This window comes from Accipiter gentilis, chromosome 5, assembly GCF_929443795.1.
Source record: "Accipiter gentilis chromosome 5, bAccGen1.1, whole genome shotgun sequence".
Lineage (NCBI taxonomy): Eukaryota > Metazoa > Chordata > Aves > Accipitriformes > Accipitridae > Astur > Astur gentilis.
In genome coordinates, this window is record NC_064884.1 from 40,658,579 (window position 1) to 40,672,790 (window position 14,212).

General features: G+C 52.7%; 1 protein-coding gene across 1 annotated transcript in view; it reads right to left on the reverse strand.

Annotated features, from left to right (window-relative positions):
• Positions 1-677: 677 nt before the first annotated feature.
• Positions 678-14,212, reverse strand: part of LOC126038465 (uncharacterized) — a gene marked incomplete at its 5' end in the record, with an annotated part of 96,185 nt that continues 82,650 nt past the window's right edge. Inside the window, 1 exon segment of the mRNA XM_049800214.1 lies at positions 678-1,459. Coding sequence (XP_049656171.1) covers positions 1,134-1,459 — 326 coding nt within the window.

Sequence of the window (14,212 nt, forward strand, 5' to 3'; positions counted from 1 at the left end):
CAGAGGAAGGGGAGGGTGGGAGACAGGGCAATGGGTCCCTTGCAGTCACTGCCTCTTGAAGGTGAGGAAGACATACTCAGCTCCTCCACAGCCAGTGGAGATCAGGCCCTGCATTCTGGCATCTCTGCGCAGGTATGGCCCCTTGGCCTCAGAGCAGGTCCTGCAGATGGGGAGCCCAACCACTGCTATCGCCCAGTGAGGAGCCCGGTGGTGCTGGAGGCTCTGGGAGGTTTAACAGCTGATGATAAAATCAGCCTGGCCAGGCCACACACCAGGGTCCTCATGCTTCTCACACAGCCCCAGCTCCCACCAGACAGCGAGCCCAAGGACAGCAGCCAGTGCCCAAACCCCCATGGCTGCTCTGTAGTGCCTTGCCTTCTGCCAAGCATGAAGCAGCTTTGCTCAAAGCTGGCTCTTCTCCTGGCATGGCCTGTTGCCCACCTCTGCCTGGGGGTCTCTTCCTCCATTGTGCTCTTGTACAGAGTTGTACAGCCTGGTCCCACTGCAGAAGAAACGAGGCAGGGCTGGGGAAAGCCCACGAGGCAGGGCATGAGGAGGCCTCCAAGGACCGGCAGAGTGCACTGGGGGACAGCAGGTCCTCTGGATCACAGCACGTAGGCATGCAGCAACTGGAGGAGCCACAGAGTAGTTCTGAGAATTTTCCAGAATTGTTGTAATCATGTAATTCCTGGAAGGAGCGTTGCTCTGTGGCACGTTATTTACATTTTTCATCTTACTTTGAACTCTGACCTCTGAGGGACACATCCTGGAGCAGGTACTCTAAGCAACAGGCTTGCAGGAATGCATGAAGAAGCAATGTGCAGTAGACAAAACCAGAAAGTGAAGAGCAGCAGGGAACCATTGCACAAGCGGTCCCAACCTCCTACATTGCCCATCACTTCTCCAAAGCCACGGGCAGAATAACCACATAACCCACGGTGAAAACGAGGGAACCGGAGACTCATTCACTACCTTCTTCTTTCTCTCAGGCCACTGACACTGTCCTCTCCTGGAAGAGGATTTTGACCTGCAGAGCTCTGGGTGTACAGGGCAAGCAACACTGCCAGGGAAGATCTGAAGGCTCCTTCCCCCAAGCTCAGCCTCACACAAACCAATGCCCTCTCTCCCCTGGCTTATTGCACAGCCAAGGAAGCTTCCTGCACCAGGGTGTCTTGCACAGCACAGAGGTACAAGGCAGCGTCAGAGACCTCGACTTCCTCCAGACAGAGAAGGCTGTTTTTCCCCGTGGTATTCAGGAAGGTGGTGAGACGGCCACTCTGCCTGGGGCCAGCTGCTGCCTGATTTGAGATAAGCTGTGGGGCTTGGCCTTTCCTCTGCCGGTACCAGAGCAATCTATAAAAGCTGGTGACCTGGTAGGTGCAGGTGGTCTCGAAGGTGTCTCTCTCCTTGACTGTGACTTGTCCTTCTTGCTGGGTGACAGTGGTCTGCCCCATGGTGCCTGGAAGAAAACAAGGGTCAGCAGCTGTGCAGGGAAAGGCTCCAAGATGCAAAACAAGAGGGGATGCAAAGTGCCAGAGGAGAAAGCTCCCTGTGTCTTGCTCTGCAGCAAGACTCCCATGGGTGGGAACAGCAAGGTGGTGAGTGTCATTGGGCAGGAGATCTGAGACCTCAGCTCAGCATGGATCCCAGAGTGCTGTAATGCCAATAACCTCCCACAGAGATACCCCCAGAGAGAGCTGTGCTTTCACCCAGGTCTTCCATTCTCACTCTGCTACTGCCTGGAGGCTGCAGGGAAGAGCCTGTAGTGCCTGGCCTTCCTGTGCTGGCTTCAGGACACCTCCAGCAGGGTGAGGGACATGGGAACTCCTGTGAGAAGTTTCATCATGCTCCCCATTCCCTGTGCTCTCAAAAGGCTCTAAGGTTAAGGGAGGGGAGGGAAAAGGAAGCCCTGGCATTGCAATCCCACAGGAGGAATGGATAGCCAGGGCATGCTGCATGACATGTGCCAGCCAGGAGAGATCCTGGGACACCCTAAGAACGAGAGTGCGATGAGAGAGCTTTCATGTCCCTGCATCACCTTTCAAAAGTCCTGTGCCTCAGAAAATAGGTTCTGCTGAGACAGAAAAGAGCTTCTGCAGTCATATGTCTGTGAAACGCTGGGCCCAGACAGATCAGCAGAGAAAGGCAAAGAGAGGCGGATGGTTGGCAAGAGGAAAGGAAGGGCAGGGGTCTAAGATGATCAGGAGAAGAGAGGCTTCTTCTTGGTCTCAGTTTTCTTTCCCATGGGTAACTGCGTCTTGAGAAAGCAGGTGCAAAAACACCCGTGTCATCTGATGTTTCCCAACATCTGCCCTTACTTCAAGAGCAGCTCCCTGCAGAGAACTGTTGAGGGGGTGAGGGTCTCCTGGAGGGAAGAGGAATCAAGCCTCCAGTCAAAGCCAGTGCTTACCTAGTGGTTGCCTCAGAAAAGCAGCGAGGATGAGATACCCGAGGTGCATGCTGAGACCAATCCTCCTGCATGTGTGAGAGAGACTCAGAAAAGCCACACGTCCCCACCAAGAGCCCTGAGAGAGCACACCTGCCGGAAATGACTCAGCAAGTGCAACAAAGAATGAAACAGGGAAGACAAAATGCTTCTCCTTAGCATGCTTGAATTGCCCATGCTGTGGTCCTCCCTCCTGCAGCAGTGAAATGTGTTGCTCCTGCAGACACCACCTTTGCCTTCCCAAGGTGAGGAGTTAAGGGGGGATAGACATGTGTTGAGGAGTTCTTGGCTGGGCGAGGGCATGTGAGCAATCCAGCCATTAGGTGGGAACGAAGCATAAGTTTACAAAGTGCTGGAGCAGACAAGGACGCTTGTACACTGGGAAAAAGGAAGATAAGAAGAGCCTGAGAAACAATCCCTGGATGCTGAAGAATGAGAGAAGTAACTGCTGGACACCTCGTGATGAAGGTTGCACAGGCAATAGAGGATAAGATAGCGTTGCGTGAACCGTGGTATTGCACCAATTAGAGCATTGTATAAGGCGTGTGCACAAGCACATAAGGTATATAACTGTGTTAAAAATTGTAGTAAATGGACTTCACTTAATCACATTGGTCTGTGCATTATTTCCCCTGTAGATCCTCCACAACATTTGGCGCCCGAACAGGGACCCTCTGATCAGCACTTTATCGTCTCTATGGGAATTTCTGGTGCAGCTGAACTGACGAGGGAGCGGAGGAGCCGGCCGAGAGTGTTTCTGCTGCCTCGGCAGGATGGCATGAGCTTCAGCTGAGCTGGGACATGCGTAAGTTTGAATCTCACCCTGAGCTGGGAAAACGAGGAGACGCGCGGAAGCTTGAATCTCGCCCTGATTAGGTGAGAGGTCAGAGAAGGAGATGGGGTTGGACAAAAGGCAGGAAGCAGTTCTAAAGCTCCTTCATAATTTTCTCTCTGAGAGAGGACTGAAATTCAATAATTCTGTGTTAAAAGGGTTACTTTTATGGGCCTGGGAGAGAGAACTTATCCCGAATGTAAATGTCGCATTTGAAGAAGTGAACTGGGATAATATAGGCAAGGCGCTGTGGGACGCTACTAACTGCAAGGGGGTAAGGTAAAGGAGATGAAAAAATACGCAGCGCTCGGGAAAGTAATTCGAGACATGCTGGAGACAATGAGGGCGGACCGGGAGGTAGCCGCTGCTGCCCGCGCGGCCGTGACCCCCTCTGCTGCCTCCACAGCTGCCGCGTCAGCCTACCCCGCTGGAGTTGGGGGGACATTCTCTACACAACTAACTCCCCCCCCGCCCCCGACATCCATTTCTGTTAACGCTGAGAAGCCTGCACAGACGCAGCCTTTGCCTATACGCAGCCAGGCCATTGGCACCTAAAAAATTCCCCCGTCTGTTACTCCACAAGAAACAGGGGAATTAGAGGGGGCCGACTGTCGCCCAACAGATCCGAACCCGACAGACTCGGGGGTGACTAATGCGGATAAACAGATTGCGGGGGTGAGGGAACCATCTCCCTCGGGTAGTGCGATGGAAGAGCTAAGGGAGGTGGTGAACCAATTACAAAAACTGACAGTACGGTCGGAAGAGCTCCTAAGGGAGGTGGTGCACCAATTACAAAAAATGACAGTACGGTCGGGAGAGCCAGAAGTGAGGGAGAAACGTTCACCCTCCCGAAAGGATGAACCGAGAAGGCAAGAGAATGAAGATTCTGGCCGTATACCAGTCCCGCTCCCTTCCCCCCCCTTCTCGCCACCCCCTCCGCCCCCTCCCTCGGCCCCTCCCCTCCCGCCCCCTCCCCGGCCCCCTCCCGCCCCCTTCTCCCCGCCCCCCCTCCACTCCCCTCCCGCCCCCTCTCTCCTCCTCTCCCTCTCCGCCCCCCCCTCCGCCCGTTTGCAGCGGTGCGTGTCAGCCGGCCATGGAGTGGCCGCCGCCAGCCGCGGCCGCGGCCGGCCCCCGGGCAGAACCGTCCGCGCCCCCACCACCGCCCGTTAATCCATCCCGCCTCTCGGGACTAGACACGGTGAAACCAACCGCGCCCGCGATAGACGCGGAGCCGCTTCTTCTGCGCTGCAGAAGAAAGGCAGAGACATTGGAGGGGTGTAATAAAAGATGCCATTATAGAAGGGACTATGCTCCAAGCATTCCCAGTTATTGCATCAAATGGGCAGAAAAAATGGGAGGCGTTTGACTGGAAGGTCATTGAGAAACTAAGGAATGCTGTGAGTCAGTACGGAATCAACTCTGTGTTAACTCACCAAATACTGCAATTCATTTTTTCTGCTGATACGCTGATACCTCAAGATATTAAACAGCTAGCACAGTTGGTTTTGACACCCGCCCAAATGTTAGTGTTTTTCCGTCAGTGGGAGACGTTCTGGGATAGGGAACAAGCAACACCACGACAACAAACAGATCCCTTATGGGGAGTAACCACGCAGATGCTGATGGGTACTGGACCCTTTGCATCAGGGAACGCTCAGTTACAATGTATCACTGAGGTTCATCATCTATCACAGATCTTAGCGTATCGGGCTTTTCTTACCATACCAGACAATATGCGCAGCCAGGTGAAACAGGAGTATAACGAACCTTTTGCACATAGACTGCATAGGGCAGTCTATGGCCACCCTGACATGAACGAGGGCATGAAAGAAAACATGTTCAAAATACTCGCTTTTGAAAATGCTACTGAAAGGACATGCAAAGCATTGTGTAATTTGCCGAAAAATGCAGACATCGTTGATATGGTAGAATACATGGATCGATCAGTGGACTCACAGAAAGTAGCCTATGCTGCCACAGCTCTACAAGAAGCTACAAAGAAGCACAAGGCCAGTAAGACACCCTTGGTCAAGTGTTTTAACTGTGGAAAACGTGGTCACATTAGGAGCAAATGTACAGTTACTGCTAACAGTAAGTGCTGCAACAAGTGTAAGAAAGATAACCATACTACCAAGAATATAGGAAGAAGGGAAACTTTACACCGACCGTGAAGGCCCCTCACGCAACGACACGAATGCAAGGGGCTTGGGCTGCCAGCCCTCAGGCAGCCTTGCAACCACCACATCCACCACTGCAGGAAGCTCCAGAGTGGATGTGGAAACCGCAGTACACATTCAACATAAAGGGACCATTGGGGTTTGGACTTAGTGCATTTTTAATGGGGCGATCTTCAACAGCTCTAAAAGGAATTCTGGTAGTCCCAGGTCTTATTGATGCAGATTATTGTGGGACTGTGAAAATTATGATTCGTGTTTTAATCCCTCCTGTTTCTATTCCTAAAGGTACCAGAATAGCACAATTAGTTCCATTCAGGTCGTGTGTTCCCAACCTAGGTGAAGTACAACATGGAGATGGTGGATTCGGCTCCACAGGGAAACCGCAGGTATACTTTGCCATGGACATAACAAAAGGTAAACCAGAAAATGTCGTGCAATTGAAAGGGCCTGACGGAGTTGTCGTCAACAAACCAATGACATTCGATACAGGAGCTGATGTTACAATTACTTCACAACACATTTGGTCTCCATCATGGCCAGTGATCAATCCAAATTTTGGCATTGCAGGGATAGGGGGCACACAAGGCACTTTAATAAGTCAGCTACCAATTACATTTGTGTACCCCGACGGTGAACACGTTACGACGCGTCTGTATGTCATGACTACCCCAATTGAATTGTTCAGCCTCATATGACATGATTTATTGAGCCAAATGAAGGCAATGTTAGTGACCCATCCTTTTTAGGAGCGGTCACTGAGGGGCAGCCAATCCTGAAAATTAGCTGGAAAACAGATGAGCCTGTTTGGATTGATCAGTAGCTGCTAAATTCTGAAAGGCTGCTAAAAATACAAGAGTTAGTTGAGGACCAATTGAGAGCGGGACATGTTGTTCCTTCTACTAGTCCATGGAATACCATTCCCAAGAAAAGTGGGAAATGGAGACTGTTATCTCAGAGCTGTGAATGCGGTGATGCACAGTATGGGAGCCCTGCAGCCAGGTTTGCCGTCTCCAGTTATGCTTCCAGAAGAATGGGATTTGTTAATTATAGATCTAAAAGATTGGTTTTTCACCATTCCCTTGCACCCAGATGACGCTGAATGGTTTGCCTTTTCGGCACCATCGATTAACAAGGCAGAGCCCTATAAGAGATACCATTGGGTTGTGTTACCGCAATGAATGCGCAATTCCCCCACGATGTGTCAGGTGTATGTGGCCTGGGCATTAGAGCCTGTAAGAAAGCAGTTTCCTCAGTCAATTATTTATCATTATATGGATGACATTTTGATAGCGGGAAGGAACTTGCCACAGGATGAGATTTTAACTCAATTGCAGGACATCTTAAGCCATCGTGGAGTAATAATCGCTCCTGAAAAGGTGCAAAAGGCAGCACCTTGGAAGTATTTGGGCTGGCACATAGATGCTGGCAATGTTAAACCTCAGAAGGTTCAAATAACATGAGAAATTTCAATGGCACATGATGTCCAGAAGCTTGTGGGAGATATCCAGTGGGTGCGGAATCTTTGCGGTATCACTAATGACGATATGGCCCCTCTGGTAGAACTCTTGGGTATGAGCACACTGTGCAGATGAGAAACGGGAAATGACAGAGCTGACCAATTGGTTGCAGCGGCATGGGAGCCTCCTCCAGGGAATCGTTTTCAACAAAGCACGGCAATCACATGCGTTCTTGCACCAACCCGCTAGGATGCTAGCAAAGTAATTTGACTTACCACTCACTGATGCCCAAGGTATCGTTAAAGCATGCCCCGATTGTCAAAAGGAAGGGCTGGGCTTGGGCTGTGGGGTTAACCCACGAGGTCTTTTGCTATTGCAGTTGTGGCAACTGGATGTCACCCATGTCATGTGGTTTGGTGCAAAGCGTTCTGTGGATGTGTGTATTGATACCTATCCTGCTGCCATGTGGGCCACGGCACGAACTGGAGAAAAGGCCTTACATATTGAATGACATCTTCATGCTTCTTTTGCAGTGCTGGGTGTGCCTAAAGAAATTAAGACGGACAACGGCCCAGCCTAAGGTTCTACACGATTTGCTCGATTGTGTAATTTGTGGGGAATTCACCATGGTACGGGTATTCCACATCTTCCCACAGGACAGGCTATTGTCAAACGGGCCAACCAGACCCTGAAGAACATGCTGCAAAAAACAAAAGGGGGGAACCCAGGGCTTACTCCCAGAGGAACGATTGGCCAAAGCCTTATTTGTGCTAAATTACCTTAGATTGACAGGTGATCACAAAGACCCACCAATGGTAGTGCATCATGTTCTTTTACAGGCGGAAAGGACGCAACAAAGTACAGGAATCATGGTAATGTATAAGGACCCAGAATCCGGGAAATGGTGCGGATCAGCAGAAGTAAAACTTACTGGGAGATCCCGGCTAAGTGGGTCAAGTCATGGCTTCGCACTGATGCTGGACCTGGAATTGTCCCAATGGCAACTGGCACGGCACCGGCGGGTGCTGGAGCCACTGATCCAACAGATTCTGACTAATAGAGCATTACACTTTAGAGGACTAGCGGACATTGAGTCCTTCAGAGAGGGGTTTTGGTTAGGGCATTATAAGGATTTATCACTTGGAGAGGACTTAGAACAGCGTGTCTTATTGTATATAGAACTTGCTTTAGGTAAAAAGTGTGTTAAGCATAATTTGATTAAACATAGTGTGATTCCGGGAAGACAGTGTGGGGTAAATGTAAAAGTTAGTTAAAGCCAAAATTAGGGGTAAGGTCTATTTCCATGATTAACCTGGGAATGAGGTTGATTGTGTTTCCACAGATACAGGCCCACGACAGACTCCTGTTTGATTTGCACGACCATCATCATCTGGAGCATCATAGATGGTGTGGCAATATGAATACTGCCTCAGCTGAAAACTAATGTATAGGTCACCTTGGCTAACATAACAGGTCAATATTCTCTGTGCATCGCAACTGTATCGTAAAGCCCATGAACCAATAGACAAGATGGCTATGACTCGTGCAGCGCGCCTGGCCAGCGAGCACATGCGTCATAGATTGCAACTGAAGAGGACTTCTGGCACCTGCTGGCCACGTGTGCTAAAACCTGTTCCTCTGCAAATGTATAAATACCAGGATTTTTTGAAGAGCATCGGGCTGGTGTACGGTGAGGCCATTGTTGCCTTTGTGGGGACACCCACGGAAAGCTGGCACCTACGGATTGCTGGTCTAAGTTCGCGGAGCAAGATGGCACAAGAATGTATGAATGGTCTGGGTCATTAGGGGTAACGGGTTGGCTCAAAGAATTATGGGCATTGTTGTAGTTATTGTGACTTTAGCTATTGTAATACTTTTACCTTGTTCAGCTTGTTAAGAAAAAATGGCATCCCAAGTTATTAAGCAAGCCTAGATTGCTCAAAAAGAAAAGGGGGAATTGTTGAACATTTCTTGGCTGGGCGAGGGCATGTGAGCAATCCAGCTGTTAGGTGGGAACGAAGCATAAGTTTACAAAGTGCTGGAGCAGACAAGGATGCTGTGTCCTTGTACGCTGGGAAAAAGGAAGATAAGAAGAGCCTGACAAACAGCTCCAGGATGCCAAAGAATGAGATAAGTAACTGCTGGACACCTCGTGAAGAAGCTTGCACAGCCAATAGAGGATAAGATAGTGTCGTGTGAACCGGGGTATTGTACCAATTAGAGTATTGTATAAGGCACGTGCACAAGCGCATAAGGTATATAACTGTGTTAAAAGTTGTAATAAATGGACTTCACTTGATCACATTGTTCTGTCTGTGATTTCCCCTGTGGATCCTCCGCAACAGACATGCACCTGGTGACCAAGCTCAATGGCACATCCTCCTGTGCAACATCTTGGGAGTCTCTCTTTCCTTGATGCCTCGCGCCTCCTGTTTCACCAACCTCAAGACCACGGTCGAGTTGGCCTCTCCTGGCTCCTGTAGGGTGCCCCAAGCTTCTCTCAGCACACCCCAAGGCTGCAGCTCTCACAAACACAATGGTCAACAACCGCAAACCCTGCAGACACCAACTGTCCCACTCAGCCCCTCCAGGCACTGTGGAATTTCTCCCTCTCTTCAGGAGAAGATATCTCAGGAACCAACAAACGACATTTCCTGCCACACTACCCATCCCATCTCATAAATCTCATAAATCAGCTCCTGAAAACTTGTTGGAGAAAAAAACCCCCTCACTCAAATGCAAATAAACAGTCTTTTCACTTGACCATAACCCTTCCGTTCTCGGTTTCCTCAAAACAAGTAGGATCTGCATTTGATCTCTCCTTCCTTGTAGCCTTTAACAAAGCCTTGTAGCCACACTATTTTTACTCTTACCATAGCACAATTTAGGTTGGACAGGTCCTCTGCAGGTCACCCACTCCAAGTCCCTGCTCAGAGCAGGTCTCATTAGATCAGGCTGCTCAGGGCTGTGCCTGTCATGCCTGGAAAATTTCCAAGGCCAGAGCCTGTAAAATAGCTGTGAACAGTGCGTTTCAGTACTTGAGAATTTTCAGGGTCACAAAAGAGTGAGAAATAAAAAGACCCCAGGCATGGTCTCATGAGTGACAGAGGAGCAGGATCACTTCCCTGGCTGGCTACCCTTTTAAAAAGACATCTCAGAGTGCAGTTGGTCTGATTTCCTACAAGGGCACAGCTGCTTGTGCTGCCCTGGCCTCCCAGACACCACCACTGAGGCAAGAATGCAACCTGGCCTGTTGGAAGCCCATCCAAGGAATGCCTGGAGACGGCGTCCTTTGCCAGTCCAGGACAGGGGCCTCTGCCACTGCAGAAATCAGGTTTTTGTCTCTGCCTCTGCAGCCTGGGAGCATGGACCTTGAACAGTTGGGTGAGCTACTAGAGCCATGCAGGCTTCCCTGGGGACCAGCTGTACAGAAACCTTTCTGATCAGTGGACAGCTTTCAGCTTCAGCAAACCCCAGACCTTCCACCCCTTTGGGAAACATAGCAATTCTCTTTCTGACTGACTCTGAGATATGACCTTGGCACCCCTTGAGCCCCCAATGTGTCTCGGACACTAGGCGTGTCCAAGCTTTCATCCCATCTCTGGGACTTCACCTGCACACAAATGGTTCTTCATTTGGTGTGGAGCCAAATCCTCTACAACAGCCTCATGGTCTGGGACCTATGGAGAAAGCCTGAGCGTTTCAGTCACCCCTACATCGTTGTCTCGTGTCTGTGTTGGGCTCAAACTCCTGACTCTGCGGGATGGCTTTCGAGGACTGGAAGAGATCCCGTGGTGGGAAACGATGAAGAAGCCTGGAAGAATGTGCTGCCCAGGGAAGTGGTTGAGTCACCATCCCTGGAGACATTCAAAAAGTGAGTGGACAGGGTACTTCAGGACATGGTTTAGTGGGCATGGTTAATGGTTGGACTCGATGAGCTTGAAGGTCTTTTCCAACCTAAATGATTCTATGATTCTATAAGAAGCTGGATGCCGATTGCAATGGCGATGCTTGATGCCGGTGGCAGTGCTGATGCTGATGACAGTGCCTGGCGGCACGGGATGCGCCCCAGGCCCCGTCGCCGGCAGGGGCCGGGCGTGGCGAGGCAGTGCCGGCGGGCGGAGCAGCAGCGCCCCCTGGCGGGACCGCCCGGGGCTGTCCCCACGCCCCGCAGGCCCGGCCCCGCCCGCGGCGGTTCGTGACCGGCCGCAGCCCCGGCTCCTCTCCCCGTGTCTCTCAGGGCGCAGTAATACACGGCCTCGTCCCCGCGCCGGGGCCGGGCGAGCCACAGGGCGCTGGACCGGCGGTCTGCCGCCACCAACAGCCGCCCTGGTGGGTCCGACAGCTCTTTGGAGTCTTTAAGAGTGATCACAAGGAATGCGGGGCCTCGGCCCGGGAGCTGACGGTACCAGTGGATATACTCGGTGATCTGTATGTTGGGGTGTGAGCAGTTGATGCTGATGCCGGTGCCCTCGGTGGTCTCCGCCGACGCCTCTTGCTGCACCTGGGCTCTGATCACAGCCACTGCCGAGAAAGGAGAAGGAAAGACCAAAGATCACCAAAGATCGCTCAGCTCTGGTGGCTCTTTTCCCAGAGAAACAGTCAGAAACAGTGGCAGTGAGACAGAGCTGCACTGGAACGGGTGGCGACGTGTGCCCATCAACAGGGATGGAGAGCGGTCCTGGGGCAGGTGTGTGGAGCAAGGGCAGAAGTCTGGGAGGGAATGTGAAATTGGTGCATGCAGAGTTAGAATGAAAGTCGGGTGCAGGGATGGATGGGGAGAGGGAGAGGAGACAGGAGAGTTGGGTGTGTTGCAGCGGAGGATGAAGGGTTGAATTCAGAAGAAGAATAAACGCTGAATGCACGGGGGACGAGAGGATGTCTGCAATAACGGTGTGGTGCAGGAAAGCAAACCTGTGCCTACAGACATGAAGGAAAGGGAGAGATGAGAGAGGGGTCTCGGGGTAGGAAGAGGGCTTAAGGATGCTTGATGCATGGTCTAAAGCTGGGGCGGTGGATGAATGGATGGATGGATGGATGGGAAGAGGAAGAGTAGACGGGGAGGTGGGTTGTTACAGTGAAGGGCAGAGGGCTACAGTCAGGGCAGTAAGAGCTGCGAAATGCACGGGTGAAAGAGCCGGTGCCTGGAAAGGCAGGCGTACATGCAAGCAGGCTTGGACCACCAGAGGTGATGGCAAAATAGGGAGAAGAGGAAGCGAGGACTCGGAGGGTTTGGAAGGGGGACGAGGGATGGCAGAGAGGCAGGCAGGGGGAAAGACACGCTGGAGAAGGAGAGGGAAGGCTTGGCGCTGGGCTCCCCGCCCCCGTCCATCCCCGCCAGCCCCGCGCACCCAGGAGCACCGCGGCCAGCGCCGCCAGCGCCGCGCCCCGGCACCGCCGCATCCCGCCGCTCCGCCGCCCCCCGCCAGCCCCGGCTCTCTGCTCCGGCCGCGGCGCCTCCTCTCCGCCGCCTCCGCCAGCTCCGCCCCGGGGCTGAGCCCTGCGCCGGCGCCGCTCGGGGTCTCGCCCGGGCTGCGAGGGCGCAGGGGCTCTGCACGGGCACCACTTGGTCTCCTGGGAAATGCCCTCTCCCGCTCCTCCAGCAAGGACACCTCCCCAGCAAGAAGCAGCCCGGCACAGCAGCAGGGCCCTGACCCAGGAGATGGACCAGCTTCCCAGAGCTGTCTCCGAGCTCAGGGGCTGCCGGCAGCAGCCGCTGGTTTCCTGCGGATGGCAGGGAGGAGGCTCTCGGCCTCCCTCCCTTCAGCTGCCTCTCTGCACTCCCGGCACAGTGCCTAAAGGTTGTGCTGTGGCCAAGGGGCTGTGAGGACACATGTGCCCACGGCAGCGCAGGGTTCAGGGCAGGGGAGAGGGGGAATCACTGAGTCAGAACGCAGGTCGGAAGGGACCTGCAGAGCTCATACGGATCAGCTCTGGCTTGGAACAGTTCGCGTTAGATCTGGTGGCTCAAGGCCACACTCAGTCCAGCCTTGAACACTTCCCAGCCTGCATGACTGCCTAGGCTGGTTTCTCCCTCAGATGCAAAATTTTGCCCTCGCTCTGTCTGACCTTCATGAAGTTCCAGTCAGCCCATTTCTCCAGCCTGCCCAGGTTCTCTAAACAGGAGCTGTTTCTGACAGTTACAGCCCGTTCCCCTTGCTGGGTGTTATCCACAGACTTGCTGGGAGTTCCCACTCATGACATTCCTGACAACATTAAAGAGTATTGGTCCTACTACTGATCCCGAGTACTACACCCCATCCATAAGTGTTGGCCAGCTGGGCTTTGCACCATGGTCACAGCTCTCTGAGCCTGGCAGCGCAGCCATTTTTCCATCCACCTTGTCATCCTCTCACTGAACCCATGCGCCTCCAATTTGGTCCTCGAGGAAGTACGGGAGAGGCTGTCAAAGGTCTTGCTAAACTCTAGGTACACACCTCCCCTGCCCTTCCCTTTTTCCACAGTGCCTGTTACCTGAGGAGGAAGCAATGAGTCTGGCGCTCAGATGCAGTAGAGCCTCAGCTCAAAAGCAGACCCACGAGGAGGGGAATCAGCCCTGGCTGAGCTCTCCCAGCAGAGCTGCCTGGCACTGATCTCACCGAGCTCACTAAAGGGAAGGGGGAAAGCCCCGCACTGTACTAGACTGCACCGAGTCCAGGATGTTCCTGGCCTCAGGCTGACAGCCATTCAGGCAGGGAGATGGGCTCAGAAAAGTTATCCACTGTGCACAGCCCTTTTCAGAAAGACGGTCTGTTATGGACACCCCTGTGGGACAGCAGCTGTCTTTGGGGGATGCGGTCTCGAATCCAATGTCCCTTCCCTCCCAGGGGCAGTTGCTGGGCTCTCAGACTGAGATTCCAATGTGGGGCAGGAAGGTCCTTGTGGGCTGAAGTCCAAAGCAGTCACCAGTTCTTTGCCTCTCCTGTGCAGGCCACAGGGTCTGTCCTTCCACTCACAGCACAGGGATATCAGGATGTGTGTTCCTTTCATTCAGTACCTGTTTGATCCAAGGTCTCAGTCCCTGCCTGACAGAGCACCAGGCCGAGGAACTGCACAAGTACATTTGGCCTTGACATGGACCTAGAGGGGTCGTGCACCGCCCCAGACACCACTGACCCTGCACTGGAAGCACATCCACTCAAGGATGGCCAGCGCAAGGTCAGCAGGATTCCTCAGCCTTTCTGCTTCCCCAGAAAGCAATCCCCATCCTTTTGAGCTCTCTAGCGCTGGGGAGAGCCGCTGTGTCCTGGTGTGGAGAGGCAGGCAGGGAGGACTGCCAGCCATGCTGAGGTATTCCCAA